Here is a 22,454-nt window from a genome sequence, read left to right on the forward strand (position 1 = left end):
TAGAATAAGTAGATACTGTCAATCAGGACCAAGCAAAAAACCCCAAAACAGAACTCTAGCATCTGGCTTGTGTTCCCTTACAGTATTTGAAGACACCTTAAACAGCTGCCCTCCATCCCAGCCTCCTCCTCCTCCTCCACCTGTGAGACACAGCTTTACTGAGCCGCCCTCATCACCCTCATCCTGTAACTCTTCCATGTCATCCAACTCTGTTATCACTCAACTACACATGCCCCCCTCTGGACACGAGCATGTCCTGTTAACTCCAGGTAAAGTTTTTCTTTTAAAAACAAGCTAAATAAATCGTTTTAGGGCATTATATTTCTCAGTGTAATAAGTGTTAAACTTATTATTTACAACATTGCTTTGCTCGTGTTGGCTTGTGTGCCTGACTTTCTCTGTTGTCCAGACTCAGTTTTTGGAATGGTGAACAGTGCTGCTCCCTCGCATCCAGCCAAAAGGCAAACGGACAATGTGAAAAGCTCCAGAGGCATCCTGGAGTACAACCATCCAGGTACAACCTCTCACTAAAGAGACCATCCTGTCTCTTTAGTGAGTGTTCACTGAGCTCATGGGCAATTAGTAATACTGAAAACATATGTAAGTAGTGTTACGTCCCCCCCACCATGGCGGAGGCAAAGGTAGGAAGGAGACAGCAACACTGGACAACCACAATCAATGAAGGAGGAAGACCACAGAACAGTTAAGTATCAGGCAGGATTTATTGGGTGCTTGCCTGGATAGTCAAATTTAACAACAGTAAAGAGGTGGGGGAGGAGGACTGGGCGGTTGATCCAAATCAAAGAAAGTAATAAAACAAAAAGAGGTCAGTAGCTTCCAGGGCCTAGCCTAACTGAAAGAAAAATGCAAAACAAAAGGCCTACCTAGCTACTCGATAAAAGTCAGTGAAAACATACAAGGGTGGCATCAACCGCATAACCTAGTGTGACTAACAGAGTAAAATCTACAACCAGTGTATAGGGTACCCCGGCTTACCTGTCCAGCCTCCCACCACACACAACATAAAGATGCTTGTTCGCAAATGTTTGTCAAAGCAGAAGCCAGCAGCCACCAGCTGGCCAGGGAGCGGCTCATTTGTAGTGTTCCTTGGAGTGTGATTGGCCAACTGAGCCCAGTCCAGCCAATAGACACCTGCCAATCAACTTCGAACTGGCCAATCAGAGGAGGCCTGACGCCTGAAAGATGAATAGAACACAAAACAGAGTACAAAAGCAAAGCCACACCCCTTGGCACGTAACAGTAGTATTAAAGTTGTTAAATTGTAGATAAAGTCACAGAGGCAGAACCCTGTGCTGGGCAAGCTGGATCCGTGGATTCGTGCAGTTGATGGTAAACTCCATGACTAAGCAACAGGGGATCTTAATATAGTGCTCGGTCAGTGTATAAATGACTGCATGTTTTATAGGTTTCAAACTTTTCATGTTGGGAGTGGAAGATCATTTTTTTTAGATCTAGATGCCTTTGAAATTGTGCAGAACCAAAAATTTCTCCTTTGGTTAACCAAAGGAGAAATTTTTGGTTAAAAGGTTCAAAGAAGAAAAGGTGTTTTTCATGTGTTGACTCGAGAAATCTCATCAACATGGATTCTTCTTTATGTCCCTAGCAACTTTTCAATGAAGACAGCAAGACGGCTTTTGTACAAATAGGCTTGATTCCTTTCAGTCAGAGGAGTAGAAATAGGGCTGCTCGATTATGGCAAAAATGATAATCACGATTATTTTCACTGAAATTTAGATCTCGATTATTTGACAATATTTATTTAACAATAACAATGTATTGAATAATGGCTTAAAAGATTGTCAAAAAATAATATAAAATAGTGTGCAAATACTGATAACAGTGCAAATGTTTGCAATATAAAAAAGAAATGAAAAATGTAAACATCTATGTTTAGTGAACTTTGCAGTGTTGCTCTGTGGTGCAGCTACGACACCGTAGCAAAGTTTACACACTATGTCTACTTGATCCACGTCTGACTCCACGAACCCATAATGTTTCCACACCACTGAAGATTTTTTTTTACCTCTCTTTTCAACCAACGGCAGTCACTCTCCTCTCCAAATAACTTCTGCTTAGCTTTCCGAGCTTCCCTCGGGTCCTCTTACTTGTTGTGACGCGTGTTCGAAATGCAGAGAGGTGCGCTCAATTTGCCACACGGAGCAATGCGAGAGTAAAGCACGAGGGAGGTGCTAATAATCAGCTCAATAATTTTTAATGATCGTTGAAAGCCCAGATCGTAATTTAGATTAAAATTCGATTAATTGAGCAGCCCTAAGTAGAAAGGCAGTGGAACATCTAGGCGATTTCTACATGATTAGAATCTCATGACTTCATGAAAAATGTCTGAAATCTGAAGGTGCAGGAAAAAGATCAGTACGCTGATAAGCAGTGTTTAGTTTTCTCCTTCCCAAGTTTTCCACTGACATCATTTCTCTCCTCTTCCTCCAAGTATCACTGGACTGTTTGCAGGCACCAGCGAGGCCACCCAAGCCATATCCGAGGAAGATTCCTCCAGAAATACAACCAGAAAAACCACACAGCCTGGAGCTGGAGAGTGAAGATGCAAAGATAGCTAAACTGATGGGCGAGGGTTTCGCTTTTGACGATGTGAAGCGAGCACTGATGATTGCTCAGTACAAAGTGGATGTGGCCCGAAACATCCTGCGAGAATTTGCCTTAGTGGCCCCCAGACTCAACCTCTAGTCCTAACAGAGTGTGAAAGTGGAGCACAGCGATGAAGCCGTGCCTCTAAAAAGGGCTTCTTTATTCTCTTTGTTCTCAGAAATTTAGGGGAAAATAGTGAGGGAAAGAAACAGAAATATTTCAAGGGAGACTTAGTTTTTTGTTGCCAAACAGAGATGACACGCATAACAAAGTGGCTAAAACCAAATCACTGCAGAGCACAGAGAATCAAAAAAGGGAAAGATATGGATGTGAATGATTAAACCTGTGAAAAAAGAAGAGGCTTGTTATGTTTACAGTGAACTTTGCCAGTGCTGGCCTCTGGATTTAATTCTTCTGTGTGTCTGGGTGCGTAGACCAGATCATGCTACTGCTGCTACTGTCGTATCACATTACTCAGATCTGAAAGATTCTTATAATAGCAAAACAGTTTCAGCTGCACGTTGTCAGAGGGTCAGTTTTCATAACCAGTGGGGTGAGCCTTTCTCCAAGATGTTTCTTCTCTAGCTGCTTTCCACCCTCTCCTCTATTTAGTGCCTTCTGTTTTACTTCCTCCTCCTCTTCCCGTATGTATTTTTCAGAATACTCCATTTTTTGCCCAGATTTTGACATAGTAATTGTCAAATTATGCTCCTAATTATGCGAGGAGCATAATTAGCGAGGAGCTAATTATGCTCCTCGCTTCTGTTCCTACACCGGGGGATGTTTATTATTATGTTTTTCATTTTTGGGCAGCAAGCCTAGGAATGTATTTGTTCTCCATAAGTGACCTTTACCTTTTTTCATTCCCTCAGGCCTAGTTTTTTTCTTTAAGTGATGCTGTGTTTAATGTTTGTGGATGTTTGATTTGTCTGTGTCTAAAGCCAAGTTTAAAGAAATGACAGGAATGGGTGCAGTTCCATAAAACATACATATCTGTTAGATCTTAAGAGATGAGACGATCCACAGCCACCTGTCTCCCACTGCTCACACTGAAAATGTTCACATGATGGAGGAAGCACTCTCAGCCTGATTTTGAGAGAGTGTGACTTGATAGCTTGCACGTGAACACAATGGAGAAGAACAAAATACTGCACAGGTTTCAAAACGCAAGACCAATTATATGCACGGTCATTGTAATTTTAAAAACCCTTACCTCACAATATGGCATCTGCTACAGGAAAAAAAGCATAAAAACTTGTAGCAGTTTGTGAAGCACATGGTGCTTCACAAACTGCTACAACAACTTCAGTGTTAATCAACCAAAACAACCACAGGTTAAAGCCTAAACCAAGAAAAGACACAATAGTGTCATAATAAAGAAACTTATCATGGGATGCCCCTCGGCGCCCTGAGGCTAACTAAGCGGTGTTTCAGGGTTTCTTTATCACAAAGAAAAGTTTAAAGCCTAATCTTGAAAGTGCAGTGCCTGTCTCCTAAATCCAAACTGGATGATCTGCTGCCCATTCTGTTTTTCAAAAGTTACAATTTTAGCCAAACACATGGGGTTGCATATTAAAAGATATCTGGTGTAAAACTCAAATCAAACATCTTGTGCTTCCTAACGTGGTGATCCCTTTGTGATAAGGGAGCAGCTGAAGACAGCTTTTATACAGAGTATGCAGACCATAAAATCGAAATTGTATGGTCTGCAGTGACCTTTCCCTTCAGGGGGACTAGTTGAACCTAACAATTCCACATATTCACAGAATCCACTGTAGGAGTTGGGTGTTAATATTTGTGTCTTTAATATGTCAAATATCTGAAATTCCATGATAATTTCACCTCATAATTTGAGACTGTGATAAAATTTTACTTTCCAAAGTAATTTTTGAGATTTCCTGAACAATTTCTTTGAAGAAAACAAGCTCTCAGGTGATGTGACACGTTGTAAATCGTTTATCTAGGTGATTTCTGTTCTTTAAGACCTATTTTGATATTTTTCTGTAATTGCTTTCATGCATTTGTCAAACCTGCGGATTTGTTGACATCGTGTCTTATCATATGAACAATTTATCCTTTGTTCGGAGTTTTTAAGTCAGTAAATCAAGACTCCTTAGTACAAAAACAAACAACCGAGGGCAAAAAGTTGAACTGTCCTTAGATTAAATACTGTCGTATTTATACGTTTAATCTTTGCTTGCATAGCATTCGCAGACAGCATGCTGCCTAGATTAAACTAGGTCCTATTTTCCTGTTTTCACTTCCACATTCCAATTTTATGGTCATTCACTGTTAGACTATCAAAATAATCAGAGTTGATAAGTGATAGTGTTTCATTGTTTGTTTATTTTTCACAGAGCCCACTCTGATTGAGGCTCCTCCCTTTTCAAATGGAAATAAAATGGTTCAGTCAAAACTTTGTTATACCGTAAATACAAGAAAATTATATTCACAAATCTACTAACACAGCTCACTGGCTTTGTGTGTTAGTCTTTAAATGGTCCAGTTGTATTTATAGTGTGAGTGTGATCCCCAGCATGAAGGCATTTTTTTACTTGAGTATTTAGTTCATATTTTGGAACAAGCCAAGGTTTTTAACAGGCTTCTCCATGATAAAGTTCAAGAGACTCACATAGCTACCAGATTAACATGCAAAAATGTGAATGTGGCTCTACCCCAGCCTAGTTCATGTATTAATGGAGACAGGGAGTTTACACATATCTGGAACCACAACACTGATATTCCACATTCTGATATGCCATTTAGTGGCATTCCCCCTTAACTCGATGGTTTGCTTTTGCAGTGGTTCTTTTGTATAGCAACCATCTTTCCTAAACTCAGTATTGTCCATTCTGTTGGACACCCTTGTGATGGGCTTAAATAACCTTTGGTTGCAAAGGGCAATTTTAATGTTCTGAATTCATTGACATATCATTAATATGTCAATGAATTCAGTGAAAGTGCTCTAGTGAAAGAAATGTATTGATAATATGTCATGCATAATGTGCAGTGTATGTTTATATTTATGTTATTCATGCTTGATTGGTTGATTTTTTTTTAAATCAATAATAAACAGTCACAGTTACCTATTAAATGGTTTGTGTTCATGTATGCCAAGGTTATTAACCCTAAATCTGATGTGTGCATGCCCTTTCACAGCCCTTTTCTGACAGCTTGTGTTTAAAATACACTCTTACAGCCAGTGGCTTCTAGTGAACATGCAACAGTAAAAACAAAGGTATCCATCCTCTTGCGCTTATTCAAGTCAGGCTCGTGGGGCTGGAGGCTCTCCCAACTACTATAGAGCAACAAAGCTATATCATCAGTAATTATGACACAGAACTTCCCTCTGACCACAAGCTACTCAAGTCAGATCAGGAGAAAAGTGTTTGAAAGTGATTGGAGGTACACAATTTAAAGGAATGTTGAAAGTTATGCATCAAACTGTGTTTTTTTCCTTCCTTTTCTGTAGTTGAATGATGTGTTTGTGTATTATCTGTGGTCTCCATTGAGGAGACTGTCTCGGTATGGAGCTGCAAACTGCTTGACATCTGCCAGTTCAAGTCTTAGTGAAGAAAAACTGCATGTTCATTATAGAAATCAAAATTACTTTTTAATATAACCTTGTTTCATGTAAAATTAAGGATAAATGTTTCACAATTTGCACTAATTCAGGAATCAGATAGAAACGCGTTGGTGGCATTGACCATGTTAACTCTTTTGTGCACATAGTCAGTTTTCCTGTAGCAAGGGTTAGCATAGGAAACAGCATTTGAATAATGCAACTGGATTTCATTAGAGACTCATTAGAGACTTGTTCAACTAAAAAAAAACTGCAGTCATTGTTCATCTCTCAGAAATACGACTGTCAGGTTTGCCATGATGGCATTACTTCGCTTAGGTGTCATCGTTAGAAAGGATACAAAACATTTTCATTGTGATGCAGATGATACCCGGTCTTGTCTATCTGTTAGGTCAGATGACACACAATAATTATTTAAACTACAGGAAATAAAAACAAAGACCTGTAAAACCCCTAACCGGTTGTGGCTGCTGGGTAGCCCTCTTGGATAAAATTTGGATAAAACTGAGTTGATGGCCCAGGTGATAGTGGAGGATGGACAGATGTGTCTCAGAAGGTCAGTGCATATTCTTTCATTGAAGGAAGAAGCCAAGAATCACAGGTGAGTACCAACCAAAACAGATAGTCTCCAAACAGTGATACAGATAGCTCACTACATACAACAACAACCTGATCAAGAGGTCAATAATGTAAAAATCAGCAAAAGGATTAGGATTAGGATTCAACTTTATTGTCATTACGCATAGAGGGTAACAAAATACTACTCTTGCACTTCTGATTAGATGCAAATTGTAAGTGCAATAAGAGCAATTATATACAGATACGTTACGTATCTGTATATAATTGTAGCTTGCCTCCACCAGTGTGTGAATGCGAGAGTGAATGAATAGTGGCATTGTAAAGCGCTTTGGGTGCCTTGAAAAGCGCTATATAAATCCAATCCATTATTATTATTATTATTATTAAACGTAGAGAGCAAATATACAGATGTACTATGGGCAAATGTATGGATATACTGATATCAAATCAAATCACTTTTATTGTCACATCACATGTGCAGGCACACTGGCACAGCACATGCGAGTGAAATTCTTGTGTGCGAGCCCCACAAGCAACAGAGATGTGCAAACACAACAACACAAACGAGCAAAATACAAGAATGGCCAACCTGAAACTAATAAATATATGTACAATATATAATAGTGTATGCATTTCTGGATGTGTATACTAAATATTTTCCTACGTGTGTGTGTGTGTGTGTGTGTATACACATTTTTACAAATTAAATAGTAAAAAATAAATAAATAAATAAATAAATAAATAAATAAATAATAATAATAATAATAATAATAATAATAATAATAATAATAATAAAAAAATATATAAAATATACAGAGTTGAATATGTGCAAAACAAGTGGCATTTATATACAGTGTGGAGTGCATAATGTTGAAGTTCCAGTAGTGAAGCTGAGGTGTCTATGACGTGTTCAGCAGTCTGATGGCCTGATGGAAAAAGCTGTCTCTCAGTCTGCTGGTACGGGACCGGATGCTGCAGAACCTCCTTCCTGATGGAAGCAGTCTGAACAGTTTATGGCTGGGGTGACTGGAGTCCTTGATGATCCTCCCCGCTTTCCTCAGGCAGCGCTTCCTGTAGATGTCTTGGAGGGAGGGAAGCTCACCTCCAATTATCCGTTCAGAGCACCGCACTACTCATATATATATATACACTATATACACTATATACAGATAAGGGTAGTATAAATGGTCCAGCCAACACGGGTTCCAACCAGCAGGCAAAATCCAAAAACAAGACCAGCCTACTTTCACCTGAGGATGCCAGAATCTATAAAAGGAAAAAAACATACAATATTACAGAGAAAATTACACCAATTGTAGAATCCTTTGGTGACAGTAGGAAGGAAATATGCCATTTTAAGGGGAAGAAACCTCTGGCAGAACCAGGCTCAGAGAGCGGCAGCCATCGGCTGAGATGACTGAGATCAGAACATAGTCAAATAATTCTGATTCTGACGATTAGTTTAAATGAATCAACAGTCATACTAACATAATCATCATGTTGTAAACCAGGTTTCTGTAAGGTACGGTGGCTGGGAAGTGCAAATTAAAAAACCGCAACAAATTACAAAACCCCCACAACAAATTACAAAAACCCCACAACAAAATACAAAAAGCCCACAACAAATTACAAAAACCCCACAACAAAATACAAAAACCCCACAACAAATTACAAAAACCCCACAACAAAATACAAAAAGCCCACAACAAAATACAAAAACCCACAACAAATTAAAAATCCTTGACGGAAAGGGATTGTCTGAAATACCGGAAGTGACACAACGATTAGCCTAATAGGGCTTTGGAGCGTGATGTCACGGGGGTGGGCGTGGAAAGGATTTTGGCCCGATCCGACATTTTGGGGGTCTAAGTGAAAAAGGAGCGAAAGCATAGCCATGGTTTGTTCTTGCTGTGTGGTCCGCTGCAATGTTCGATCGCACGACCGGGTGTTGTGCCAAAAAGTGATTGTCTGCCAGAAACTGATTGCCGTCCGCGGGAGCGCGCGCAGCTGCTTAAAGCTGCAGCGCCCGGATTACTTGCGTTGCCAGCTACTTCCCTTTCACACATATATCAAGGGCGGAGGGCGCAAACAAACACATTTATGCCTTTGTTATTAGGCAAAGGTATGCATTTATGGAACTTCAACGTTTCTTGTAACTGAATTATGACGCTTTTCAGAACGTTGCTTTCGGTGTGTAGCGCAGTCACGAATGACTACACGCATCACGATGGAATAATTAATGCCTACAGGTTTAGTATGTCTACTCTCGTTGTTCATATTTGTTATAAGACTGTCGAATAGTAGTTAAAACAATAAAGACCTATTGTGCCAGTATCACCATGACTCTTTCTTGTTTGTTCAGAATAACGACTGAGAACATGGCATTTTAGCGCTACCAAAAAGTCATTGTGGCCTATAACTCGTCACTGATATTTCTGCTTCAAACTTGGCGGATGTCATTCAGAAGGGTCATATGTCAAATATTACATCTCAAACAGTCCCTTAGAACTGCTGGATAACCTGTAAAGGAACATTAACATTGATAATATGCCATTTTCAGCCTGCCAAAAAGTGATTGTGGCCTATATCTTGTCACTGAAGCAATGTTTCTGCTTCAAACTTGGTGGATGTCATTCAGAAGGGTCCTATGTGACATATTATATCTCAAACACTCTCCAAGAACAGCTGAAAAACTTTTAAAATAACATTAATACCGATAATATCTCATTTTCAACCTGCCAAAAAGTGATTGTGGCCTATATCTTGTTAATGAAATACTATTTCTGCTTCAAACTTGCTGCATGTCTTTCTGAAGGGTCCTATGTGACATATTATATCTCAAACAGTCCCTTAGAACTGCTGAATAACCATTAAGGGAACGATAAAACTGATAATATGCAATTTCCAACCTGCCAAAAAGTGATTGCCGTCTATATCTTGTCACTGAAACAATATTTCTGCATCAAACTTGTTGGGTATCATCCAAAAGGGTTACATGTGACACATTAATAATAGGGCTTTGGAGTCCTTAGAGACTATCTCAAACAGTCTCTAAGGACTGTTGAATAACTATTAAAGGACCATTAATACCCATAATATGCCATTTTCGACCTGCCAAAAAGTGATTGCCGCCTATAACTTGTCACTGAGATACTATTTCTGCTTCAAAGTTGTTGGATGTCATCCAGATGGGTCATATGTCAAATATTACATCTCAAACAGTCCCTCAGAACTGCTAAATTACCATTAAGGGAACAATAAAACTGACAATATGCAATTTTCAACCTGCCAAAAAGTGATTGTGGCCTATATCTTGTCACTGAAACAATATTTCTGCTTCAAACTTGTTGGGTATCATCCAAAAGGATGATATGTGGCACATCATATCCCAAACAGTCTCTAAGAAATGCTGAATAACCTTTAAAGGATCATTAATACCCATAATATGCCATTTTCAGCCTGCCAAAAAGTGATTGCCACCTATATCTTGTCACTGAAACAATGTTTCTGCTTCAAAATTGTTGGATATCATCCAGAAGGGTTACATGTGACATATTATATCCCAAACACTCTCTAAGAACTGCTGAATAACTTTTAAAGGAACATTAACATTGATAATATGCCATTTTCAGCCTGCCAAAAAGTGATTGTGGACTATATCTTGTCACTGAAACAATATTTCTGCTTCAAACTTGGTGGATGTCATTCAGAAGGGTTATATGTGACACATTATATCTCAAACAGTCTCTAAGGACTGCTGAATAACTTTTACAGGAACATTAATACCCATAATATGACATTTTCGACCTGCCAAAAACTGATTGCCGCCCATAACTTGTGACTGAAACAATGTTTCCGCTTCAAAATTGGTGGATGTCATCCATGTGACATATTATATCCCAAACACTCTCCAAGAACTGCTGAATAACTTTTAAAAGAATCAGAATCAGAATACTTTATTCATCCCGAGGGAAATTAGGATTACAGCAGGCAGCACGCTAATGGCGCGTGCACACTTACAAAGGAACCTTCTGACCAACTTTACACAAACATCACATTGGGCAGACATGTCAGAAAGGTAGGCTGATAGGAAAAAACAACAAAAATACACTACATGAGGTAAGAGGAGGAGAAAAAAAACTCCACTCAGACTGAGCTCCTAGTGGGAGAACAGTTTGATAACAGAAAAAACACCTCAGCACAAAAGCACATGACTATCAATACACCATAGAAACACAAGACAAGCAACAGGGGCGGGTAAAGGGTAAGAGAGAGAACATTAATACCGATAATATGCCATTTTCAGCCTGCCAAAAGTGATTGTGGCCTATATCTTGTCACTGAAACAGTATTTCTGCATCAAACTTGTTGGGTATCATCCAAAAGGATCATATGTGGCACATCATATCCCAAACAGTCTCTAGGAAATCCTTAATAACCTTTAAGGGAACAATAGAACTGATCATATGCAATTTCCAACCTGCCAAAAGGTGATTGCTACCTATATCTTGTCACTGAAACAATATTTCTGCTTCAGACTTGCTGGAAGTCATTCAGATGGGTCATATGTCAAATATTATATCTCCACCAGTCCCTTAGAACTGCTGAATAACTTTTAAAGGGACAATAATACCCATAATATGCCATTTTCAGCCTGCCAAAAAGTGATTGTGGACCATAACTTGTCACTGAAACAATATTTCTACTTCAAACTTGACTGATGTCATTCAGAAGGATAATATGTGACACATTCTGCTGAAGATTTAAATAAAGCCTTTATTGGACAGCGCATAAAATGTCAAATTTCAAATATAAAACCAAATATAACACCAAATGGAAACAGCTGGGAGGAGATCTACATAAATAAATTAGGAACAATAAGTAATAGGAAAGAGAAAACAAAAGGTAAAAAAATGTCATTCCAATACAGCACTTATTAATTTAAACAAAAAAACAAAAAACAATAACAATAACATCCAACTAAAGAAGAAACCACCAATTTAAATAAACTAACAAATATACCAGAAACAGGGGGTATAGTGGAAGCTGAACACCAGTAAACCATGAAACAACATATATATTAATTCTTTTGCCACAGTAACTATAATGCTAACATGTTAGGAAACAGGAAATAATTGAATAATCCTACAAACTAATTCAAATCAAAGCTGAATTTTAATGTTGTTAACAATACAGAAGCACACACAGCAACACAAACATAAATGAATGAATGAATAAATCAATAAATAAACAATGAATTAATATTATTGGAGACAACGATACAAAACACACATTTCAAAGCCTTAGAAAAATTGCCAGAGAACCTAACTGTCTGACCAGCATGCTTCACAGACAAATTTGTTTTCTGTGCTCTTGCGGGGCTTCTTTGCACAGCCCTGTGGTACCACCGTGAGCAAATGTCACATCCAATCTAAATTAGACAAAACAAGGAAACACAAGTATTATGTTAATAGTGGTATACAAAGAAGTATTTAAATAACAATTTTGCAAAATACGCAGATCATAAAGCAGTCCACCATTCATTACAACTACAATAATTCAGATGATGTATTCACATAGTTTGTAACATTTTTAAAATTATATTTTTGTTTCATGATTTTTTTTATCATCTTTTTAGACTGAATGGGCTATGGACATGTAAAACATAAGCATTTACCCAATCGGTGTCACCATCGTGGTTCCCACAATAGTGGCATAGGTCAGTCAGGTCATCTTCAACAACAAGAAGCAATTACTTTAATTTTAATAATAATGAACTCTGTTTGCATGACTACATAATAAGATTATAGCAATAAAAGAACAATGTTAAAAACACGTTCAATAAAACAATTTGTAGTTTACTATTTAATTTATATTTGTAATGATACCTGTATTCTCAAGAAGACATATTGCAATCTGTTGTCTCAGACTTGCAATACTTGAAGCAGAGTTCTTAAACTCTACTTATTAACACTGCAATTTTCCTTGTAAATCACACAGCAGGTTTGCTAGTTTCTGCCAATATTCTTTGTCAGGTGGGTTTTTAATTTTTTTTTAATTTTTTTTGTTTTTAAATTTAAGAAGGGACATCTTCTAAGATGCACTCTGCAAACTGTGAATAAAATATATAACAATGCAGTCATTATTTGAAGTAAGATTTGCTATTCCAAAAATTGGAATCATATTTATTTTTAGAAAATCATAGTAAGTGCTCGTGTTGAACAAGAAAGAGGACACAAATGGAGACACTGGAAGAGACAGAGCAGAGACTAGAACCAAAAGCAAGTGATTTTATTAAGGCAGGTAAACATGACAAAACTCAAGCAAAGATGGAACAGGAGAAACAACTAAAGTTGGAAAATAATTATGAAAACTGTTATGAAACTATGCTAAATATAAACCAATTAATATATCACAGCTCCTTCCTGAAACATCCTTGCTGCAGGAAGGAGTGCTTTCGCAGATCATTCATCCCAACAGCAGTTAAACTCTATAACTCCTCAATGATGATGTCATAATTCACTGGACTTTGTGGTCATCATATGATCAAAATTAATGCAAAATGCACCTTCTCTGTTTATGGAGGTGTGCAGGTATATATGTATGTATACATGTGTATATTTATTGTCTACGTGTGTGTTCATGTACATGTCTATACGTATAGATATCTATTACTTCACAGGAACAGTAATGGTAGAATATGTTAAGCTATATAGTTTATGTCTTGGATATTTCCACAAGTACATCCATAAGCACATACTTTGTATGCTACCGTTGTATAAAGTGTATTTTATATTTGTTTGTATTTATTGTTATTTTTGTATTTTCCTTCTGATACCTACCTACTTGATCTGAGGTAACACAAAAATTTCACCATTGTGTGATCAATAAAGTCTTATCCTATCTTATCTTATGTTATCTTATCTATGATGACTACAATGAGTATTGTGATGAGACGTGAAGGTAAAATACACAGATGACTTGACAGCAAAACAAAGGAAGAAAAAGGTCTGAGATACAGACAGGAGGTGATCATGGACATTGGAAACATATAGGGAAACAGCTTAATGAAATGAAAATTATGACATCACAGTAGAAGAGTAAAATTAAGCACTAAGAAGAAAGAAGCACAGGACTGTCAAAGTAAAACAGCAAGTATAACAAATTACAGACATGACACGAACCAACAAGGGAGGCTTGACAACAAGAAACACACAGACAAGAAATACATGTCATATTAACTAAATGACAAGAACTGGCTTACACAATGGGCTATAGATGTCACATATAACCCTTTTGGATGATACCCAGCAAGTTTGATGCAGAAATATTGTTTCAGTGACAAGATATAGTCCACAATCACTTTTTGGCAGGTCGAAAATGGCATATTATGGGTATTAATGTTCCCTTAAAAGTTATTCAGCTGTCCTTAGAGACTGTTTGAGATATAATGTGTCACATATAACCCTTTTGGATGATACCCAACAAGTTTGATCCAGAAATATTGTTTCAGTGACAAGTTATAGTCCACAATCACTTTTTGGCAGCTTGAAAATGGCATATTATCAGTGTTATTGTTCTTGTACAAGTTATTCAGCAGTTCTAAGGGACTGTTTGAGATATAATATTTGACATATGACCCATCTGAATGACATCCGCCTAGTTTGAAGCAGAAATATTGTTTCAGTGACAAGATATAGTCCACAATCACTTTTTGGCAGGCTGAAAATGGCATATTATCAATGTTAATGTTCCTTTACAGGTTATCCAGCAGTTCTAAGGGACTGTTTGAGATGTAATATTTGACATATGACCCTTCTGAATGACATCCGCCAAGTTTGAAGCAGAAATATTGTTTCAGTGACGAGTTATAGGCCACAATCACTTTTTGGTAGCGCTAAAATGCCATGCTCTCAGTCGTTATTCTTAACAAACAAGAAAGAGTCATGGTGATACTGGCACAATAGGTCTTTATTGTTTTAACTACTATTCGACAGTCTTATAACAAATATGAACAACGACAGTAGACATACTAAACCTGTAGGCATTAATTATTCCATCGTGATGCGTGTAGTCATTCGTGACTGCGCTACACACCGAAAGCAACGTTCTGAAAAGCGTCATAATTCAGTTACAAGAAACGTTGAAGTTCCTTAAATGCATACCTTTGCCTAATAACAAAGGCATAAATGTGTTTGTTTGTTTGCCCCCCCCCCCCGTTATATCAGTTGCACGGAAGTAGCTGGCAACGCAAGTAATCCGGGCGCTGCAGCTTTAAGCAGCTGCGCGCGCTCCCGCAGACGGCAATCAGTTTCTGGCAGACAATCACTTTTTGGCACAACACCGGCAAGAGAATATGTTCATATCACTCTTTATAGCCTATTAGTTTTATTTTCGATGCACTCTGAGGTCATAGCAAATTAGAAAAAAACATCCTACTGAGTGATTTTGCAGAACTACCTTCTATTTATAGACTTGCTAATTATTTGGCATTATTGCAGCAAACCAGCCTGGATGACATCGTGACTGGGTTCCAGTGCTACACAAGGGACCTGCTTCAAACATACCACCATGCCAATCAGATTACTTCTTCCATGTCCTCACATGAAGAGGTGACCCTCCTGGATAAGATGGTGAAGGTTTGCTGCGTTTTGGTGAACAGTGTGATAATAAAACCAGGGAAAAATGAAACCTGCTCCTGTCAAATATTCTTAAGTCTTGTGCTGTATAAATAGCGGTAATTTTTCAAAAGATAAATTGAAGTAATTGATAGTAAATAAAGTAACGTTAGTAGTGGGTGATATCGTGTAAATGCTGTCATGATTTTGTGTAAACATTTTGTCCTTTATAAACTATAAATGACATGGATTCTACATGTAACTGATGTGATGTTCTATAAGGTGGTTTTAATAAAAAAAAAAAGAGCAAAAATTAGTTTGTTTCTTTATTCAACTTTTGAACAGTGGTACTCAGTCAGTACATATTCAGTAAATGCAAATTATTTACATGGCAGTGCACTTCAGGCATAAATCTAGATCCCTATATAAAACATTATGGGTCATTCCCACAACCCACAGCTTTACTGTGCTCCAGCAAAGATTCCAATAGCAGTGACAACTCCTCCACATTAGCAGGTGGGATTTTTTGTTTTTGGGGACGGCTCCATTTACCTTTCAATACGGATGGTCTGTTTATGTTTTCATCCAGAGCCGTTTTTGGGCAGCTGAAGAGGAGAAGTCTATCTTATGGCCAACCTCTGGCTGTATCTTGGTCATATTACCCAGAAAAACCCAGTATGCAGGTTCATCTGTAACAGTCCTTGTGCCACAGATCTGCACTGTTGCTTCTACATTAAACAGAAGAGCAGTGACATGGATGCAGGTCTCCACGACTCCGGCCATACAGGTGCAGTGGGCGGCTTCAACATTCCCCTGTGATGCTCACAGGGAATGTTGTGAGCCAGCAATGAACCCAATGCTGGTTCATTCAGTCTTTGAGAGTGCAGTACCTGAAACATACAAAGTTAATTTAAAGACAAGGACTCTACTGAGCCAAGGCCGACATAAATGTGTTTTATCTACTTTCAAATCCATTTTATCATAAATGTAACAAAGTATTTAGAAAGTTAGCACATACATGTAATTTTTCATTTTTTTATCAAATCAAATCAAATCAAAATTTATTTATATAGCACATATTAAAACAACAGTGTTGACCATAGTGCTTCACAGTCAATAAAAACATGAGACAGTTAAAACAAACAATAAAAGAGGACAACAAACAATAGGTAACAACGCAACAAGCTAAAACAGCCAACTAGACAGAATCAAAAGCCAAAGTAAAAAAATACGTTTTAAGACGTAATTTAAAAGACTGGATAGACTCGGCAGTGCGAATATGAACGGGGAGGTTATTCCAGAGTCTGGGTGCCACGGATGCAAAGGCCCGGTCGTTTATGTATCCATCTATAGAACGCTGCATGTTATATTCCAAATCTGCCTGTTCTCTTTCAGAAACCTGCCTTCAGAAAATGAACCTAAAGTATGTAATGCAAGGATGTCATCACTTTCAAGATGGAGAAAGCATAAAGTTTGACTTTAGGTGACAATTATGGACACGTAATATGATAAGGAGATTCTGCAGGTCATTAATCAATGTATTATAGTAAAAAATTTATTTTTTGTGACACAGGACACAAACATGGAAGCAAGATATATAATTAGGATTATTTATAATAAATATGAATAAATAATTGCAATTTCTTTAACCATTGAGAATAACTAAATCCTTCAGGACAATGTCACATCAGTGCACTGAACTCACTATGGCTACGTTCACACTGGAGGTCTTAATGCTCAATTCCGATTTTTTTTAAAAATTTAAATCTGATTTTGTGTCTGCTTGTTCACACTACAAATAAAATGTGACAGCAAATACGGTCCTTTGTGAACCCTCAAAGTGGCCCGCATGCGCAAAAGAAGACGTCACACACAACGCGCTCTGTTTAGACCCAGACCAAACAGTATTGTTTGACTGATGGCCCTTAATATAAAGACTTGTTTCAGACTTTACGTTGTCCAATTTTGCTTTAAGTTATTTTGTTATTTATATATGGCCTAATAATTATCCTTATTGTTGTTTTAGAGAGGAGCGGTGCTTCAAAGGATAGTTGCAGATTTCTGTCAGAATCTGCAGATTATACAGTATAAATAAAATGTTCACGTTGTCTTCCCAACAGTTTCACTAACATCTGCACGGGATGCACACGAAGCGCTCATGTGTTCTCAATGTCTTCTCCAGCGCTGATAATTGGCATATGTTTTGTGTCAGTGAAATAAAAGACGGATTTAATGCGACACGACCATTCAAACAGCAGTTGCTTTCTAAAACATCAGATATGTATCGGATTAAGTACCACATACGAAAGTGACCCAGATCGGATTTGAAAATATCGGATTTGTGCTGTTTTTACACCGTCATACCATGATTGGATATGGGTCGCATACGGTCAAAAAAGTCGAATTTGATGCGCTTTCGCGTGCAGTGTGAACGTAGCCAGAGCCTCCACATGTTCTCACTCTAATTTGCACTTTGAGTGATGGGCTATTGGTAGCAATGGTTTTGAAGGGACTGCCAGAATCGTTCAAACCGTTTGCGATCCATGTCACACAAAGTGAAGTTGAAGTGACTTTTGCTGAATTTAAAACTAAACTGCGAAGCTTTGAAGACACAGAGAAAATGCGCGCTGCAGCGTCAGATGACAACATCATGAAAGCACGTGTACGACCGAGCGACAATCCCACGTTTGAAAAATTGAATGACCGTGGGGCCGGCAACGCAGACATAGTGTGTTTCAGATGCGGATTAAAGGGACACAAAGCCAGGACGTGTCAGCGCAAGCAGTGGTGTAGCGAGTGTAAAAGCACCACAAAGCACCACCCACTCAACATGCAGACGGAAACGGCGGCAAGACAATGCACGGAAAGTTTCCGAGGAGTCGGGTAGCAAAGACTACGCATTCCGGGTAAGCAGCGAGGATGCAGCGTTCCAGTCAGAGCATGGCATCAACAAAAAGGGTCTGATGGTGGACACAGGGGCAACTTCGCATATTGTTACAGATGTAACAAAGTTCAGGACATTCAACGACAGTTTCCAGCCCAAGTCACACTACGTAGAGTTGGCTGACGACACTAAGTGCACTGGAGTTGCAGAGCAAAGAGGGGAGGCAGAGTTTTGCTTGATGGACAGCAGGGGGCAGTGCCACAAAACAACCTTGAAACAGGCACTGTACATCCCATCGTATCCACAAGACATCTTCTCTGTGAAAGCAGCTACCTCAAATGGAGCAACTATGATCTTCAAGCAAGGAAAAGACACCCTGCAACACAAAGACGGTACAAGTTTCCCAATACATGAGTACAACAGACTGTACTACCTACAAACAGTAAACACTGAAGGTAAAGACCAGTGTAAGGGTTGCTATGACATGCAAACATGGCATGAAATTCTTGGTCACTGTAATTATGATGACATTCAGAGATTACAGGGTGTTGTTGATGGTATGGCAATCAAAGGAAAAACAGATAAATCTGTCTTGCATTGTGAAGTGTGCACACAGGGAAAGTTTGTTCAAACTAGAAACAGGGACCCTGATGCACGAGCCAAAACCGCCTTAGAGCTGGTACACACAGATCTAGCTGGTCCAGTAGACCCAGAGTCCAGAGATGGATATAGATTTGCACTATCATTCACTGATGACTATTCCAGTGCAGTGTTTGTGTATTTTCTGAAAAATAAGAGTGACACAGCAAAAGCAACACAGAAGTTTTTGGCTGATACAGCCCCGTATGGGCAAGTTAAATGTATCAGGTCTGACAATGGAACAGAGTTTATGGGAAATGAGTATCAGGCACTCCTTAGCAAAAATGGAATCAGGCATGAGACCTCAGGACCATACTCACCACACCAAAATGGTACTGCAGAACGCAATTGGCGCACTCTTTTTGATATGGCCAGGTGTATGTTAATAGAGAAACAGTTACCTAAAGAGTTGTGGACTTACGCAGTGCAAACAGCAGCTGTAGTGAGGAATAGATGTTTTAACAGACGCACAGAACAGACACCATATTTAATGCTGACAGGAAGAAGGCCAAACCTTTCCAGGATGCAGACATTTGGGTCAGTGTGTTATGCCTACAGGCAGAACAAGAGAAAACTAGACTCAAGGTGTGAGAAAGGAATTTTTGTTGGATATGACAAGAACAGTCCAGCTTATATGGTCTACTACCCAGACAGTGGGAAAGTACAGAAGCATAGACTGGTGAAGTTTGAGACTAAAACAAGAGTAGAGAGACAAACACAGACTGACAAGGTGCCAGATGATGAGGGTGACTTTGAGACACCAAACAGGTTCACCAAGACCAGAGAACAGACTGATGTGAGTACAGAACACACAGATACTCAGGAACAGATCCCAGTAAGCATGTCTGAGATGAGCAGCCAGTCACAGGAGAATGAACTCGACTGCGAGGCTGCAAGGTATCCTTCCAGAGTGAGAAAGAGGCCTGGGTATTTAAGTGAATATGTTACTGATAAGGAGGATTGTGATCAAGTACTTACAAACATGGATTATTGTTACAGAGCAATGTGTAACATTCCCCAAACATTCAAGGAAGCAATAACTTCATCTAACTCAGAGAAATGGGTCAGTGCAATGGATGAAGAGATGCAATCACTAAGAGAAAATGACACATTTACCTTAACCACTGTGCCTGAGGGTAAGAAGATAGTGGGGGGTAGATGGGTGTACGCAGTCAAAAACAATGTTGATGGATCTGAGAGGTACAAGGCACGTTATGTTGCTAAAGGATATAGTCAGAGGATAGGTGTGGATTATGAAGAAACATTTTCCCCTACTGCTAACCTGACTAGTATCAGAGTGTTGATGCAAAAGGCAGCACAAGAAAACATGCTTTTACATCAGATGGATGTTAAAGCTGCCTATCTTCACGCACCAATAGATTGTGAGGTATTCATGGAACAACCTGAGGGTTATGAGGTAAAATCCGACACAAATGAAAAACTGGTGTGCAAGTTGAAAAAGTCGCTATATGGGCTAAAACAATCAGGCCGGAATTGGAACAAGTTGTTGCATGAATATCTGAGTGAGAACAACTTCGTGCAAAACCCCGCTGACCATTGTGTTTACACAAAAATGACAGAAAATAAGAAGGTGATTCTGATTGTATGGGTAGATGACCTGATCATTGCTGCTAGTGATGAAAGTGAACTAACTGTTGTGTAGAAAATGCTTGCAGCAAAATTCAAAATGAAGGATTTGGGTAAACTGAGACATTTCATTGGTATAGATTTTGACCAGAGTGATAACTGTGTAAAAATATCACAAAAACAATATGTGGAAAAAATACTTGAAAGATTCAACATGCAGGATTGTAAAGAAAGACAGACACCTTGTGAGCAAAAACTGAACTATGCTGATGATGCAGAAAGGATGAGTGATGTCAAAAGGTACAGAGAGGCAGTTGGTAGTCTGATCTATTTGGCTACATGCACAAGACCAGACTTGAGTTTTATAGTCAGTAAACTTTCACAGTACTTTACTGAGCCAACTGAAGACCAATGGACTACAGTAAAACATGTACTGAGGTATCTGAAAGGGACAACCGAGAAAGAACTGTGTTACAGGAAATGTGACAACAAAGAACTGAGGTTGTGGGCATACAGCGATGCTGATTGGGTAGCTGATGTAACAGACAGACGGAGTACAACTGGTTATTGCATAAGCTTGTCTGTAGATGGTCCTTTAATCTCATGGAAAACCAAAAGACAACCTACTGTTGCATTATCTACCTGTGAAGCGGAGTACATGGCTTTAGCTGCGACCCTACAAGAAATTGTACCTATTGCAACTGTTACAAGGTATTGATGGACAAAAATATGCACCGCCAAAAGTTCATGAAGATAATCAGGGTGCAATTGCGTTGGCGAAGAATCCTGTGACGAGACAGAGATGTAAACATGTTGACATAAAGTACCACTTTGTGATGTCAACTGTGAGTGCAGGATTATTGTTCAACAGAAGAGATGGTTGCAGATGTAATGACAAAGCCTGCAACAAAAGTTAAGTTGTTCAAGTTTGAGAAGTTTATGTTTGGGCATTAACGTGGTATACGGACATGTATACAGTACTGAGGAAGAAACCTTTTGTTTGTTGTTTTTTTTGTTTACTTAAGAGCATCATAATATGAGAGCAAGTGGGGGTGTTGAAATAAGAAGAGAAAATGCTCTCAATTATGGAGACAGTCAAATGGTTTATTTATGTTTGATGTGTGATTTGCATTTGTGTGGCTGTTAATAAAGTTAGCGCGCTCTAGGGGGCGTATGCGTTCATCAAAAATGGCCGAAGGCTGATGTGTGTTTATTCCTCCCTAAATGCTGTTGATGAAGTTTGCCATGCACGTCAGATTTTCCTGCGCATTTTCATACCTCTGCCAACAGTTTTCATGGATGCCTGGATGATAAACTCAATTGTTACACATGGTAGAGCAGAACGCTGATCATTTTATTACAGATGAAAGACTTTAGATAGTTTTTCAACTCTCAGTGATGCCACAGTGATCCTGTAATTTATGGACGTGCAGCTGAGTTTGAGCCCAGACACGGCTAGTGACGTCAGACTTAAAGACCGGATAAAGATTGATATGAACATATCTATAACTTACGGGAATGAAAATGTCTGGAGCACACCAACAGATATTTGGAGATGGAAGAGAACTGGATATCAGCTCATCTCACAGCTGCTATCCAGACTAGACGCATTCTTTTGGTAACATCCGATACATGAGCTGCCTCATGTTGCTTCCAGGTGGGGAAAGAATGAAAAGATAAACCCTTTTCAACCTTATTCCCTTGCCGGTCGTGCGATCTAACTTTACAACCGACCGCACAGCAAGTACGAACCATAGCTGGTGTTATCCGTGTACTTTCGCTCTTTCGCTAGCGCTTTGTTCGGCCCAGAAATGTGGCACCTCAACCAAAAATCCTGACCACGCCCCCTCTCGTGACATCACGCTTGTGTCACTTCCAGTATTTCAGACAATCCCTTTCTGTCAAGGACTTTTAATTTGTTGTGGGGTTTTTGTAATTT

The 22,454-nt window shown here is 38.8% G+C and overlaps 1 protein-coding gene across 1 annotated transcript in view; it reads left to right on the forward strand.

Moving 5' to 3' along the window:
• The window catches only part of cblb (Cbl proto-oncogene B, E3 ubiquitin protein ligase), a 171,279-nt gene extending 166,664 nt beyond the window's left edge, over positions 1-4,615 (forward strand). Inside the window, exons 17-19 of the mRNA XM_085364305.1 lie at positions 84-269; positions 410-514; positions 2,471-4,615. Of these exons, the coding sequence (XP_085220431.1) occupies positions 84-269; positions 410-514; positions 2,471-2,724 (545 nt within the window). The 3' untranslated portion in view covers positions 2,725-4,615. The remainder of the gene's footprint in view (positions 1-83; positions 270-409; positions 515-2,470) is intronic.
• Positions 4,616-22,454: the final 17,839 nt, after the last annotated feature.

This window comes from Diplotaxodon limnothrissa, linkage group LG10 (assembly GCF_057381915.1).
Source record: "Diplotaxodon limnothrissa isolate DT_005_m linkage group LG10, D_limnothrissa_male_GT1.1, whole genome shotgun sequence".
In the NCBI taxonomy this organism is placed as follows: domain Eukaryota; kingdom Metazoa; phylum Chordata; class Actinopteri; order Cichliformes; family Cichlidae; genus Diplotaxodon; species Diplotaxodon limnothrissa.